Raw genomic sequence first — 13,613 nt, 5'->3', positions numbered from 1 at the left:
GTTCAATCCCCAATACAAAAAAAAAAAGACTAAACATAAGGCCCAGATATATAGCCCTGAATAGGACTCTTTTGGAAAAAGATAAACTGTAACAAAGGTATTCTTGCCAAGTGCAGGGCAACCTCAAATAATGTCTGAGTTAGAGGAAGTGCTATGAAATTTGTGCTTGTCAGGGGAGCTAGTCAGAGCAGCCAAGCATTGTAATCTCCAGGAAATGTTCATGAAAGACAAAGAAAGCTTTAAACATCTACAAAGGCCAGGGGAAATCAAAGCAAAATAAAACTGTTGTGTCAGTACTTTTTTGTCTCCTATCACAACCTTGGAGCTGCCTTTAGGGAAGAGGAGAAAGGAAGGAGACAAAGGCAGGGCCATGCAGAAGGTGACTGTCCTTCTATCTTTCCAATCCCTCAATGCAGGCAGGCTTCTTACTGAGAAAAGGAGATGCTTTAACTTTTAAATGCAGTTCCAATTTATGACTAGTAACATAAGAGTGGATATTTTAATTATTGACATGAGACTATTCTTAAAACTAAAAGAGAACAGAGGTGTGTTTGTTCTTCAACAGCAACTCAAAACAGAAGAAGTTAATAGAACTGCCAAAGATTCTAATCAACAAGGTCAGGCTTAAAAATTTTCCTTATGGGGCTGAGGTTGAGGCTTAGTAGTAGAGCACTTGCCTACTACATGTAAGGCACTAGGTTCGATTCTCAACACACATATAAATAAATAAATAAATAAATAAATAAATAAAGTCCATCTATAACTAAAAAAAAGTTTTAAAAAAACTTTCCATATAGAGATCCTTCTGTTTAATATCACAAAATATTATATAGATTTAGATGTCTTACTTTAAAAAAAAACATAGCTATAGATACATTATCCTACATCACACAATCAAGAAGGTATGTTATTCCTGTTCTTTAATACCAATATGACAAAGGCATTCTACCGTGCTTAAGTCATTATGTCATATTACTTCAAAAATGAGGGAAGAAAAGAAAAGAGGATTACCCATAGAAGGGATTCCATTGGTTGAGGATGAAGCAATCCCATAACTCCATGGTACCAAGAGAGTCCTGCACCCATCATGAAAATACCAACACCACTAATTAGTGAAGAAATATAGCGCATGTTTGAAAATCCATACCTGAAAAATTAAAAGAATACAATTTGCAAAACTAAAAGTGATTTCCTTTCAAAACATGTGTTTAATAGTTTTTTTTAAAAAAATTCTTAGAACATCAAAATGTTAAAGTTTTATATTTAAACAAAATGTTAAGTGCCAAATACAAAACAGAAAAGCTAAATATAAAATGGGGAAAAAAACTGCAAGATCTTTGAAAGTAATATAAAAGTAAAGATAATGTCATTTAAATTAGATATTTTCTAGTTCTTTTTCCATATAGTGTATTTTGATTTACTAGGACTTCTTTACTATTATGTTATCAAAATTAATTTTCAAAAAATACATTCAGTGGGGCTGGGGATGTGGCTCAAGTGGTAGTGCGCTGGCCTGGCATGCACGAGGCACTGGTGTTCGATCCTCAGCACCACATAAAAATAAAGATATTGTGACCACCTAAAACAAAAAAATAAACATTTAAAAAAATACATTCAGATGTTTAATGAATTGGATGACATTTAAATATCCTTGTAATCGAGCTTCTAATGGAATATTTTGGTCTTGTGATCAACCTGTGATTTATATTACCTGTAATTTGAGGCTCAAAACTAAACAGTTTGGTATATACAATTTATTGCTGCTTCTGAATAGTTTAGCAAACAGTAACTGTCAACTATTACTAGAACCAAGAGCTTCAGTTTTCTGGGTGGTTCTATGGCTAATTTCTTAAAATTGTAATTATTTTTCTAAGCATTTTGTTTAAAATGTACATTAATTTGTTTTAGTGTAAGTATCATACAAGGAAGTTAAAAATATATGAGAAAAACAATCACTTCTTCATAAGAATAATTCCTGGGAAGTTTACTCCCAAACCCAAATTCTACTATACCCTTTTGGCATATGCAAATTCAAACAAGAATTTTCAATCAAAACTACTCTTTTTTTAAAAAACGATTTAATTTTGCCATAGAAAAATTCCTCTTTTACCAGTTTGATTTAGAAAAACTTACTTCCAAAGTTTCCTACAAAGCAATATAGTATATACATATTTATTTAAGTTAAAGTAAATTAGGATCTAAATTAAATGGCATAACTTTTTTCCCCCTTTGGTACTGGGGATTGAAGCCAGGGGTGCTTAACCACTAAGCCACATCCCCAGCTTTTTAAATATTTTATAGACACAGGGTCACAGTGGGTTGCTTTGGGCCTTACTAAGTTGTTGAGGCTGGTTTTGAACTTGAGATCCTTCTGCTTCAGCCTCCCAGCGACTGGGATTATAGACCTGCACCACCACACCTGGCTAAATGGCATAATTTCATTTCAGTTGTTTTCAAGAAATTTTAGGCTCTTATTGAAAAATTTATCATGTAGATCTGCACTGTCCAATGTGCTAAGTCACTAGCCACATGTGACTATTCAAATTTAAATTAAAACTAAATATAGATCAAAATTTAGTTATTCATTAGCACTGGACTCATTTCCAGTGCTCAATAATCACAAGTAGTGGACAGATAAAAAATAGTTTTATTACTGCAGAAAATTCTATTGGGCAGCACTAAAGTAAATAACTAAAAATAGCCTAAGAAGAAATTTTCACAACATAAAATTGAAAATTTTTACTTTCTCATTTTAAATATTTGGCATATAACAATGGTCAGGAAAAATTTTTTTTGGAGATAGTAAAATGCAATTTTACTATTAGCTAATAGCTAATCTGCTATTACAATTAGCAGATTAGGGAACTAGTTGTTCTCTATATTAGCTGATTGATTATTATAGTATATTCAAAATGTTATTATTTATAACAGGAGTGCTTTCTTTCAAGTAAGAAAAGGCATTTATAAAGCATAGATACAGACACCTTCACAGAAATAAAAGTGCATTGTGGGGGTTACCGGGAATTGAACTCAGGGGCACTCGTCCACTGAGCCACATCCCCAGCCCCATTTTGCATTTTATTTAGAAATAGGGTCTCACTGAGTTGCTTAGTGTCTTGCTTTTGCTGAGGCTGGCTTTGAATTCACAATCCTCCTGCCTCAGCCTCCTGAACTGCTGGGATTATAGGTGTGTGCCACTGCAACCAGCCAAAGTGCATTTTTTTCATTCTAAGATTGATCAAATTCTATTAATAAAACTAGTAAACATAATGATGCATGTAAAATTCAAATATTTTATTTTAGATGGTTGTTAAAAGCAAAAGAAAAAACTATCAAATAATTGATATGGTTCAAAATAATATATTCTAAAATGTATACTCATTTTACAAATACATAATTTTAAATTATAAACAAGATATTTTAAAATAAAAATAAAAGGATTAAAATAAGTATATATTTAATGAAAGTTATCTACAAAACTTTAGACTGGGCAGCCTATTAGTCTACATTTGAAGTATGCTTCCTGGACCGAAATAAAACAGAACTCTAAGGTCCAAATAAGTGCTTTATTATTATCAAATGTGGAGAACAAAAGATCTTCATGCTGTGTTTCAAAGCATTAAAATAATTTAAAATTCATATTCAATTATACCTTAAATTTACTTAGGCACAACAGTTAGTCCTACATTTTAGATACTACAGTAGAAGAAATGGCCAGATCTTTTACAAATTGCAGATATATAAATTGCAGGAGGTTTCTAAAATTTAGTTCCTTTGATTTCAACAACTTGTTGCCAAAAAAAGAAACAAAAAGGCAATATTCTTACGGATGAGTAGAATCTGGTGTTTGAACAGACTTACTGATGCCCAATGCTAGTAAACCCTATGGAGAAGAAGGAAAAAGCGTAAATAATCATTAGCAAGATGGAAAATATTATATGATTAAGCCAATTTTGACAACAAGAAAACTCCATAACACATGTCCAATGGCCCAGCAATTTTAGTTTTCAGTACTCAGAAAAATAAATGAATCTCAAAGGGCTCAAAACAACACTATTTATAAAGATGAAAAACACAAAAGCAACTTTAAAATCCATCAGTTTGGGAAAACAAGTAATAAACCTTAAATTACTTTTACAATACTTTAAAAGAATGTGGATGGGGCAGAGCTTTTTATACTGACATGTAAACAGCTTCTAGACCTACTACAAAGTGGAAGCAGGTAGAAAAGCAAATTAGGTAGTACATAGAATATAAAACAACTCATGTTCTGTAGTTTTAATTAATTACTTATTAAGCACAAGAAAAGGTCTGAAGTTACCTATACTTAACTGTTTATAACTCAAGTTTGTTAGGATAGTCTGTAGTATCTAATTTTTTTACAAGATAAATAACTAGTATAGCTGTATAAACAAAAAGTAGTAAAAAGTTTTAGACAGTATGCACTGTGTATACGAATTTGTATATTTGTAGTAAAACAGCAAAACCATGCACAGGAAATACACACATCAATGTGCACAGGGCACTGATTATCTGGGGAATAGAAAGGAAGAAATAAAGATGAAAAACTTATAATAACTAAGATTATATATCTTGGCTGGGGGTATAGCTCAGTGATAAGAGTATTTACCTAGCATGTGCAAGGACCTGAATTCAATCCTCAGTATGCAACCCACACAAAATTTTATTTCTTTTTTCTTTCTTTTTTTTAATATTTATTTTTCAGTTGTAGTTGGACACAACACCTTTATTTCACTTGTTTATTTTTGTATGTGGTGCTGAGGATTGAACTCAGTGTCTTGCACGTTCAAGGCAAGCGCTCTACCGCTGAGCCACAACCCCAACTCAAAGTTTTATTTCTTAAAAAACAAAAATCTAAACATGGTAAATTGCTAACATGTGTTTAATTCTAATAGCCAGATTCCCACTTTCCCCACTTTCCTCCTTTCTTTCTTGCCTTCAACTTTCCTTCCCTTCTTTAATTTCTGAATTTTATACATTGTTAAAGAGTTATCCATTGGAATTTCTCAATATAAGTATGCTTGCTTGTAGTAAGTACCATCCATTATACTTTGATGTGAATTTAGAAATCTATAAAACTATCTACCTCATTAGAACTATTTGTTTAATAAGAATGCAAAGCCTCTACATGAATGCCCTATATAATTTTAATTGACTTATTCAGGACGTTCCTGTATTTCAGTATAATACCAAATAATTAGATATATAAGGCTTCCAGATAACCAAATTCCTCAAAGATGAGTTTTATTAAAAATTATAAAAAATTTATAGAGAATAAAGCATCTTAAAAATGGTCAAAACAAATAGATACTGGATTTTTACGTTTTGATATTGGAAATCCTACCATAAATACACAGAATATTATAAGTCCTTTTTTTAAAAAAAGACAGATTCCCAAGGAGGGAGGGTGAATTATCTAAATTACAGGTGGTGACTCTTCAGTGAATTAAACTAAGAAAATGGGAGTAAATTAAAAGGAACATATAGCTGGGCGCGGTGGCGCATGCCTGTAATCCCAATGACTCAGGAGGCTGAGGCAGGAGGATCTGAGTTCAAAGCCAGCCTCAGCAACTTAGCGAGCTGCTAAGCAACTCAGTGAGACCCTGTCTCTAAATAAAATACAAAATATGAGGCTGGGGTTATGGCTCAGTGATAGAGCACTGCCTACCATGGGTGAGGAACTGGGTTCAATTCCTCGCACTGCATATAAATAAATAAAGGCCCACCAGCAACTTAAAAAATATTTTTTAAAAAATGCAAAATAAATCTCTAGCAATTAGAGAAATGCAAATCAAAACTACTATAAGATATCATCTTACTCAAGTCAGAATGGCAGCTATTATGAAGACAAACAACAATAAGTGTTGGCGAGGATATGGGGAAAAAGGCACACTCATACATTGCTGGTGGGACTGCAAATTAGTGCAGCCAATATGAAAAGCAGTATGGAGATTCCTTGGAAAGCTGGGAATGGAACCACCATTTGACCCAGCTATCCCTCTCCTCGGTCTATACCCAAAGGACTTAAAGAGCATACTACAGGGACACAGCCACATCAATGTTTATAGCAGCACAATTCACAATAGCTAAACTGTGGAGCCAAACTAGGTGCCCTTCTATGGATGAATGGATTAAAAAAAAATGTGGCATATATACAAAATGTAATTTTACTCAGCAATAAAAGAGAATAAAATCATGGCATTTGCAGGTAAATGGATGGAGTTGGAGAAGATAATGCTAAGTTAGCCAATCCCCAAAAAACAAATGGTGAATGTTTTCTCTGACAAAGGAGGTTGACTCATAGTGGGGTAGGGAGGGGGAGCATGGGAAGAATAGATGAATTCTAGATAGGGCAGAGGGGTGGGAGGGAAAGGGAAGGGGCAGGGAATTAGCAAGGATGGTGAAATGTGATGGACATCATTATCCAAAGTACATGTATGAAGACAGGATTTGGTATCAACATACTTTATATACAACCAGAGATATGAAAAATTGTCCTGTATACGTGTAGTAAAAATTGTAACACATTCTGCTGTCATTTATTGTAAAAAAATCAATAAAAAATTTAAAAACAAAACAAAAAATACAAAAAAGGGCTGTGAATGTGGTTCAGTGGTCAAGTGCCACTGAGTTCAATCCCTAGTATCCTAAATAAATAGAAATATAGATCTCTTAAACTTGTACATTAAAATAGTGATGAACTCACCTTATGCTATGAATGTATATATACATGTATACATATGTATATGTTTATAATATTTATGAAATATTTGATGAGGATTTAATCATTTTAAAATCCTTAATATTCAGATTGCATATGTAATAAAGTCTGGGATATCAACAATATTTTTTTTTAATTTTGATTTTTTAGTTATCAAGGGACCTTTATTTTAGTTTATTTATTTTTATATGGTGCTGAGGATCGAACCCAGTGCCTCACACATGCTAGGCAAATGCTCTACTACTGAGCCCAACCCCAGCACTCAATAACTATTTTATAAATCAAAATTTGTGCCACATATATTCATATAAAAATCAGAGCTCATAGCTCATCCGTAATCCTGTTCTCCCTCAGAGGTAAGGTAGAATCACAGTTATGTTGGGTAGGTGTCATTCTAGATTTTTTCCTGCACATTTATCTTTCACACACACCCCACACTTGTTAATGTATATATAACCACTACAACACAGTACTAACATCTAGTGGCAAAGAAGCATCATCAGTGCTCACTGCTCCATAATCAAACCTTCCCTTTGACATTCCTTCATTACTATACATGCAGCTGTTAAATGCTGTCTTGGCAGATCTTTCTAGTTTTTGGTTTTTAAAAAATATTTTTAGGTGTAAATGGACACAAAACCTTTATTTTTTTAATTTAGTTTTTTATGTGGTGTTGGGGATCGAACCCAGTGCCTCATGCAAGCTAGGCAAGTGCTCTACCACTGAGCCATGACCCTAGCTCCTTTCTAGTTGTTTTAGTGCATATGACCTGCTTACAAGACAAAGGAGTATGTCTTCTTCTAAACACTTACTACATTGAAAACTCAAGTGTTCAGTAAACTCATGTGAGTTAATATTAAATAATGTGCTGTATATTATTTAGCAGAAAAGCTTTCAAAACAAACTCTCAAATTGTGAAACTAAATCATCATTAGAGATAAAGGTCAAATTTAAAGCTGGAAGTGTTTTGTTGCTCAAGAAGAAAAAATATGGCATTAAAATACTGCAAATAATTAAATTTTTAGAAATGTTATTATAGATCTCAAAAGGAACAGTTTTCAAAAGGATATGAGAGATACAATTTCCATCTACTGTATGAGGTCCAATTAAAATCTTTGTCATTGAAGCCTTTTTGAAAACTCTAAGGCATACTCTTCACTTAGGAGTTCTTTTTTTTAATATTTATTTTTTAGTTTCAGGTGGACACAATATCTTTATTTTATTTTTGTGTAGTGCTGAGGATCAAACCCAGTGCTTCACGCATGCCAGGTAAGCACTTTACCACTGAGCCACAACCCCAGCCCCTCAGGAGTTCTTAAAGCACTTAATACCACATGGTTTCAAACTTATTTTTTTTCTTATTTTGTTTATTCCTTTACAAAAATTCATTTCTTTTTCTAGTTACAAAACTAATACATGCTCACTTTAAAGAAATTTAAGTAATACAGGAGATGGGATTATTTAATAAGAGTCTGGAGTACATTTCAGACACTTTCTCTCTCTCTCTCTCTCCCCCTCTACACACACACACACACACACACACACACACACACACACACACACGTTTATCTTTATCTCTATGTATATTTTTAAATTTATCCATTTTTTTTTTTTGGTATTGGGGATTAAACCCTGGGATGATTTATCACTAAACTACATCCCCAGTCCTTTTTATTTTGAGACAGAGTCTTGCTAAGTTGCTGAGGCTGGCCTTCAACTTTTGAGCCTCCTGCCCCAGTCCCCTGGGTTCCTGGGATTATAGGTGAGCATCCAGCTTCTATATTGCTTTTGTGAATATGTTTGTGCCCTATTTCAGAAAGGGGTGTGCATGCTTAAATATTTTATCGCAATTTACATGTCTTTTTGCACTTTGCTTTTCTAATATACAGATGGGTGGATGGATAAAACAATTCAAAAAATCTGACAGACCATTTCAATAAACTCAACCCCTCCATTTCTAAGCATCATCAACCATAAATATATGATGATATCTATTTTATCTAATTCATATCTATTTCCTCATAAATGTTTTGAAACAAATTCCTAGCATCATACCATTTTGTCTTTAAATATTTTGGATGAATTTCTTTAAAAAATAGGCCTTTTAGAAAATAAAAGCAGAAGATTATTTATCAAACTTCTAAAAATTAATACTAATTCTAATATTAATGTTATAGAATTTCTACTCAGTAACATCATTTGTATATAAAAAAAGTTTTAGGGGGTACTGAGGACTGAACCCCAGGGTACTTTACCACTGATCTACATCCCCAGCTTTTTTTATTTCTTATTTTAAGATGGGTCTTGCCAAGTTGCTGAGGCTGGCTCAAACTTGTGATCCTCCTGCTTCAGCCTCATGGGTTGCTGAGACTACAGGAGTGCACCATCATGCTTGGCATAAAAATTTTTTTTTGAGAAAAAATTCACATGCAGTGAAATACACAAATTCTGAGTTTATAGTTTTTTGAGTTTTAACAAATGTACACAGCCCTGTAACATATTCCTATTAAGACAGAACCTTTCCATCATCCCCCAAAGTTCCCCTATGCCTCTTTTTAATCTTCCCCCACAAGAGAAACAACCATTTAAAAAAATTTAAATTATAGTTCAAATTTTATCATAAGTACTCTTTTGTGTTCACCTTCTTTCAGTATTGAGATGCATACATGCTACCAACTAGATAAGTAGTTCGTTCTTTTTTATTGCCAGATAATATTTCATTGACTGTTTATACCTATTGATGTTGATGGGCACTGGATGGACTCCAGTTTTCTGGGCATTATATGTAAGGCAGCTATAAACATTCTCATACAAGTCTTTTGTGGTCATTCATTCCATTTCTCTTGAGTAAATACTTAGGAGTACAACTGCTGGGTCAACGGGAAAGGTATATATTTATAGGAGAATGCCAAACATTTCAACAGTGTACCATTTTCTTTCTACCAGCAATGTCTAAGAGATCTGGCTGCTCTCTATCTTCACTAACATCTGATTGTCTGGCTTTCTAATTTTAGCCACTATAGTGGATGAACAGAGGGTCTTGCTGTGGTTTTAGTGTATATTTTCTGGTGACTAATAGTATTAGCACTTCCTCATGTGTCTACTGGCCACCACTCATGTATCTTTATTTGTGAAATACCTGTTCAAAACTTTAATCTTTAAAAAAATTGAGTTATCTTTTATTCCCGAGTTGTATAAGTTCTTTATTTTAGACACCAATTCTTTGTCAGATATGTTTTGTGACTAATTTTCTCCCAGTCTATGGCTTGCCTTTTTAGTTTCTTTCTTTCTTTTTTTTTTTTTTTCACTTTAGTTTGTAGATGAACACAATATCTTTATTTTATTTATTTATTTTTATGTGGTGCTGAGGATCAAACCCAGTGCCTCACACATACAAGGCAAGCACTCCATCATTGAGCTACAACCCTAGGCTGCCTTTTTAGTTTCTTAAGGGTGTCTTTTAATAAGAAAAGGTTTTTAATTTTCATGAAGTTTAATTTGTAAACAACTTTTATGGTATAGTTTATTTCCTATTTACAAAGTTTATGCTTATCCAAGAGTCTAGAAGATATTTTCTTATAGAATCTTCAGTTTAGCTTTTATATTTGAGCCTATGACCCACCTCAGATTTGTACACATATGGGTCAAGGTTCCTTTTGTCCCCATATGGATATCTAAAATTTCTAGTAGTGTTTGTTAAAAAAGGAAAAAAAGTTTTCCTTTCTTCACTGAACTACATTGGTACCTCCCTCAAAAGTCAGCTAGTGCTGGGCACAATGGCACATACCTATAATCCCAGCAATTTAGGAAGCTGAGGTGGGAGGATCACAAGTTCAAAGCCAGCCTCAGCAACTGAGCGAGGCCCTAAACAACTTAGGGAGACCCTGTCTCACAGTTTTAAAAACTGGGGGCAGGGGTAGGAACAGTGCACCCCTGAGTTCAATCCCCAGTAATCTCCCCCACCAAAAAAGTCAATGTAAATGTGAATCTGTTGGTAGAATCTCTATTCTGTTCTATTTGTCAATTCTTTCTGCCCCCCTCCCCTAGTAGTGGGTACTAAACCTATGAGTACTTTATCACTGAGCTATATCCCCAGCCCTTTTTTGAGACAAGAGTCTTGCTAAATTGCACAGGCTAGCCTATATTTGTGATCCTCCTGCCTGAGGCTCCCTGATTGCTAGAACAACAGGCCTGTGACACTGTGCATGGCTACTTATCTGTCAATTCTTATGCCAATATTTCATTGTTCTAATTATTAAGCTTTACCTGACTTGAAGTCCTCTGAATTTCTTTTCAAGATTGCTTTACATATTCTAAATTCTTTGCATTTCCAAATAAAATTTTAAAATTTATTCAGTTTGTCAATTTGTATAAAAAGCCTGTAGGGATTATAATTAGGATTGCATTAAATCTGCAGATTACTTTAGGAAAATTTTACATATTAATCCCATGGCATCCAATCCATGTGAACATAGTATTATCTCTCCATTTCTTTAAATCTTTTAAAATTTCTCCAAATTTATAATTTTCAGTATAAAGATCTTGTACATCTTTTATTAGATTTCTTATTTAGTATTTTGTGATACTACTAATGGAAATTTTTAAGAGTCGTATTTCTCTCATTGATTTTCTGATAGTAGAAATGCACTGGTAGCTGCATATTAACCTTCTAAACTTACTGATAATAAATATTAAACCAACCTTACATTCCTGGAATTATAGTCACTAGATTATACTTATTTTTACAGAGTGTTAGATTTGACTGTATTTTTAAAGATTTTTGAAGCATGATCATGAGGGATCCTGGTCTCTCTATTTTTCTTTATTCTTGTAATGATTTTGTAAAGTTCTGCTTCATTAAAGGAGTTGAAAAGAATTTCCTTCTCCATTTCTGAAAATCTATGTACTATTATTTCTTCCTTAAAAGTTGATCAAGTTCTCTTGATACTATCCTATAGGTTACTATGGATTTCTTCATCTTTTCCAGTTTTCTCTCTCTGGTTTTAGAATGTTTTGTACTGTTACAAATTCAAGACTAATTGTTTTCTTTGCATTATCTAATCTGGTATTAATTCTATACAGTGAATTTTTTATGACATTTTTCTTTTTAGCTCAAAAAACTTCATTCAGTTCTTTATCCATATCTTCCCTTTCTCTTCTCATTACATTCACATTTCTTTTCAATGCAAAAACATAGGTAATAACTGTTTAATACCCTTGTCTGCTAATTCTATCATCCATCAAATAGACTGTTTTACTCACTGACTTTTTTTCTGATTATGAGTGAAAGTTTCCTGCTCCTTGGACCATCTAGTAGGTTTTTTTAAAATTGTATGCTAAACACTGTGCATGTAATACTTGTTATACTGAATGTTAGGATTTCCCTATCTTCCTTAAAGAGTGTAGGGCTTTCTTCTGACAAGTTATTAAATTGTCTGCATATCAGTTTGATCTAGGGAGGTCTGTTAGGAAGGGTTCTATTAAAATAGCCTTTACAACTAAGGATAATTTATCTCCACTATTATGGTAAGAGCCTTTTGTTGACCTGGGTATTAATGGGGACCCTCTTATCTCACCTCTCAGAACTTGAATGTATTTCAGTCCTGTGTAAGCTCTAGGACTTACTCAGCTTATTGCTGCTCCATGATGGTTTCTTACCCAGACTAATGTCTACACCTTACACATGTGTGAATTAACATTCAGCAAAGACTCAACTCAAGGAAATCCCTATATAAGACTTCCACAGATTTTTGTCTTATTTAGTTCCTTCCTCTATTGAATTCTGCTTTGTAATGGAGTCACTTCAGATTCCCTGAACATTCATTTCTGTCTTCTTAACTCATGTGACTGTAATTTCCCACTATTTTATATCTTTACTCAAAAACTTAATTTACTGACTCTTAGAGTCATTAAGAACTCATTTAGACAACAAATTTCTACTCAATGTAAGAATTTCTTCTAGGAAAACCTGTAACCACTTCGTAACTGATAGACATACTTCACATTCCACTGCTGGATGTTCTCAGAGCCTAATGATCTGCTTTAAAATATAATGATAACCCTCTATATTATTGGGGAATTAATTCCAAGACAACTCAAGGATAATAAAATCCTTGGATGCTCAAATCCCTTATATAAAATAGTATAATTTGCATACAACTTACAAACATCCTCTCCTTTAAAAAATCATTTCTATATTATTTATCATTTCTATATTACTTATGCCTAACACAGTATAAATGCTATGTATATAATTACCAAATTGTTTAGGGAATGACAAGGAAAAATGAATATACATGTTCTGTACAGATACAATTTTCTTTTTTTTTTTTAGTAATTTTGGTTGAATCTTAAGATATGGAAACCATGGATGTAGAACCCACAGATATAGAAAGCCAATTGTACTTAATCACTCAAAAGTAAAACAATTTTCCTTTTCTACCATAAACCAACTATAGGAATCACTGTTTTTAAATATATCAACTTTCAGACTAAAGCTTAAATATGTATTTTAAAATTAGTAAGAAAAAAGCTTTTATCCTCACCTGGTTACAAGTATCAGATAATGAGTGTATAGCTTCTGAAAACATACTTGCTGAACCCGTATAAATCCAGGCAAGGAATTTAAAGAAGCAGTTTAAACCATTGCTAGGGGAGAGAGAGAACAATTTAGCATAGGTTTAGATTAAAAATTTTCACCAAAAGCTTATTTAATTGACTGAAGTCCATTAAAAGTAAATTTAAAAGAAATTATTACCATTCACATAACAAGAGTACAAATCTGAGAAATATAGTTTATGGTACCATTAAGTACTCACATAAAGAGGCACAATATATGTAAGCAATTACTTGACCATATTTTGAGAATGTG

The 13,613-nt window shown here is 33.0% G+C and overlaps 1 protein-coding gene across 3 annotated transcripts in view; it reads right to left on the bottom strand.

Annotated features, from left to right (window-relative positions):
- The window catches only part of Slc30a9 (solute carrier family 30 member 9), an 85,009-nt gene that overhangs the window by 23,552 nt on the left and 47,844 nt on the right, over positions 1-13,613 (bottom strand). For 2 of the 3 annotated variants that reach the window (XM_046455732.2, XM_058582661.1), the window contains exons 9-11: positions 13,288-13,390; positions 3,828-3,883; positions 1,012-1,147 (exon numbers count right to left, since the gene is read on the bottom strand). In XM_046455732.2, the coding sequence (XP_046311688.1) occupies positions 1,012-1,147; positions 3,828-3,883; positions 13,288-13,390 (295 nt within the window). The remainder of the gene's footprint in view (positions 1-1,011; positions 1,148-3,827; positions 3,884-13,287; positions 13,391-13,613) is intronic. The other variant, XM_058582674.1, reaches the window with a different exon arrangement.

This window comes from Marmota monax, unplaced genomic scaffold (assembly GCF_021218885.2).
Source record: "Marmota monax isolate L192 unplaced genomic scaffold, Marmota_monax_Labrador192_F-V1.1 WCK01_AAM20220418_F8-fsc00025, whole genome shotgun sequence".
NCBI lineage: Eukaryota > Metazoa > Chordata > Mammalia > Rodentia > Sciuridae > Marmota > Marmota monax.
This window is presented reverse-complemented; position numbering and strand designations above follow the sequence as displayed.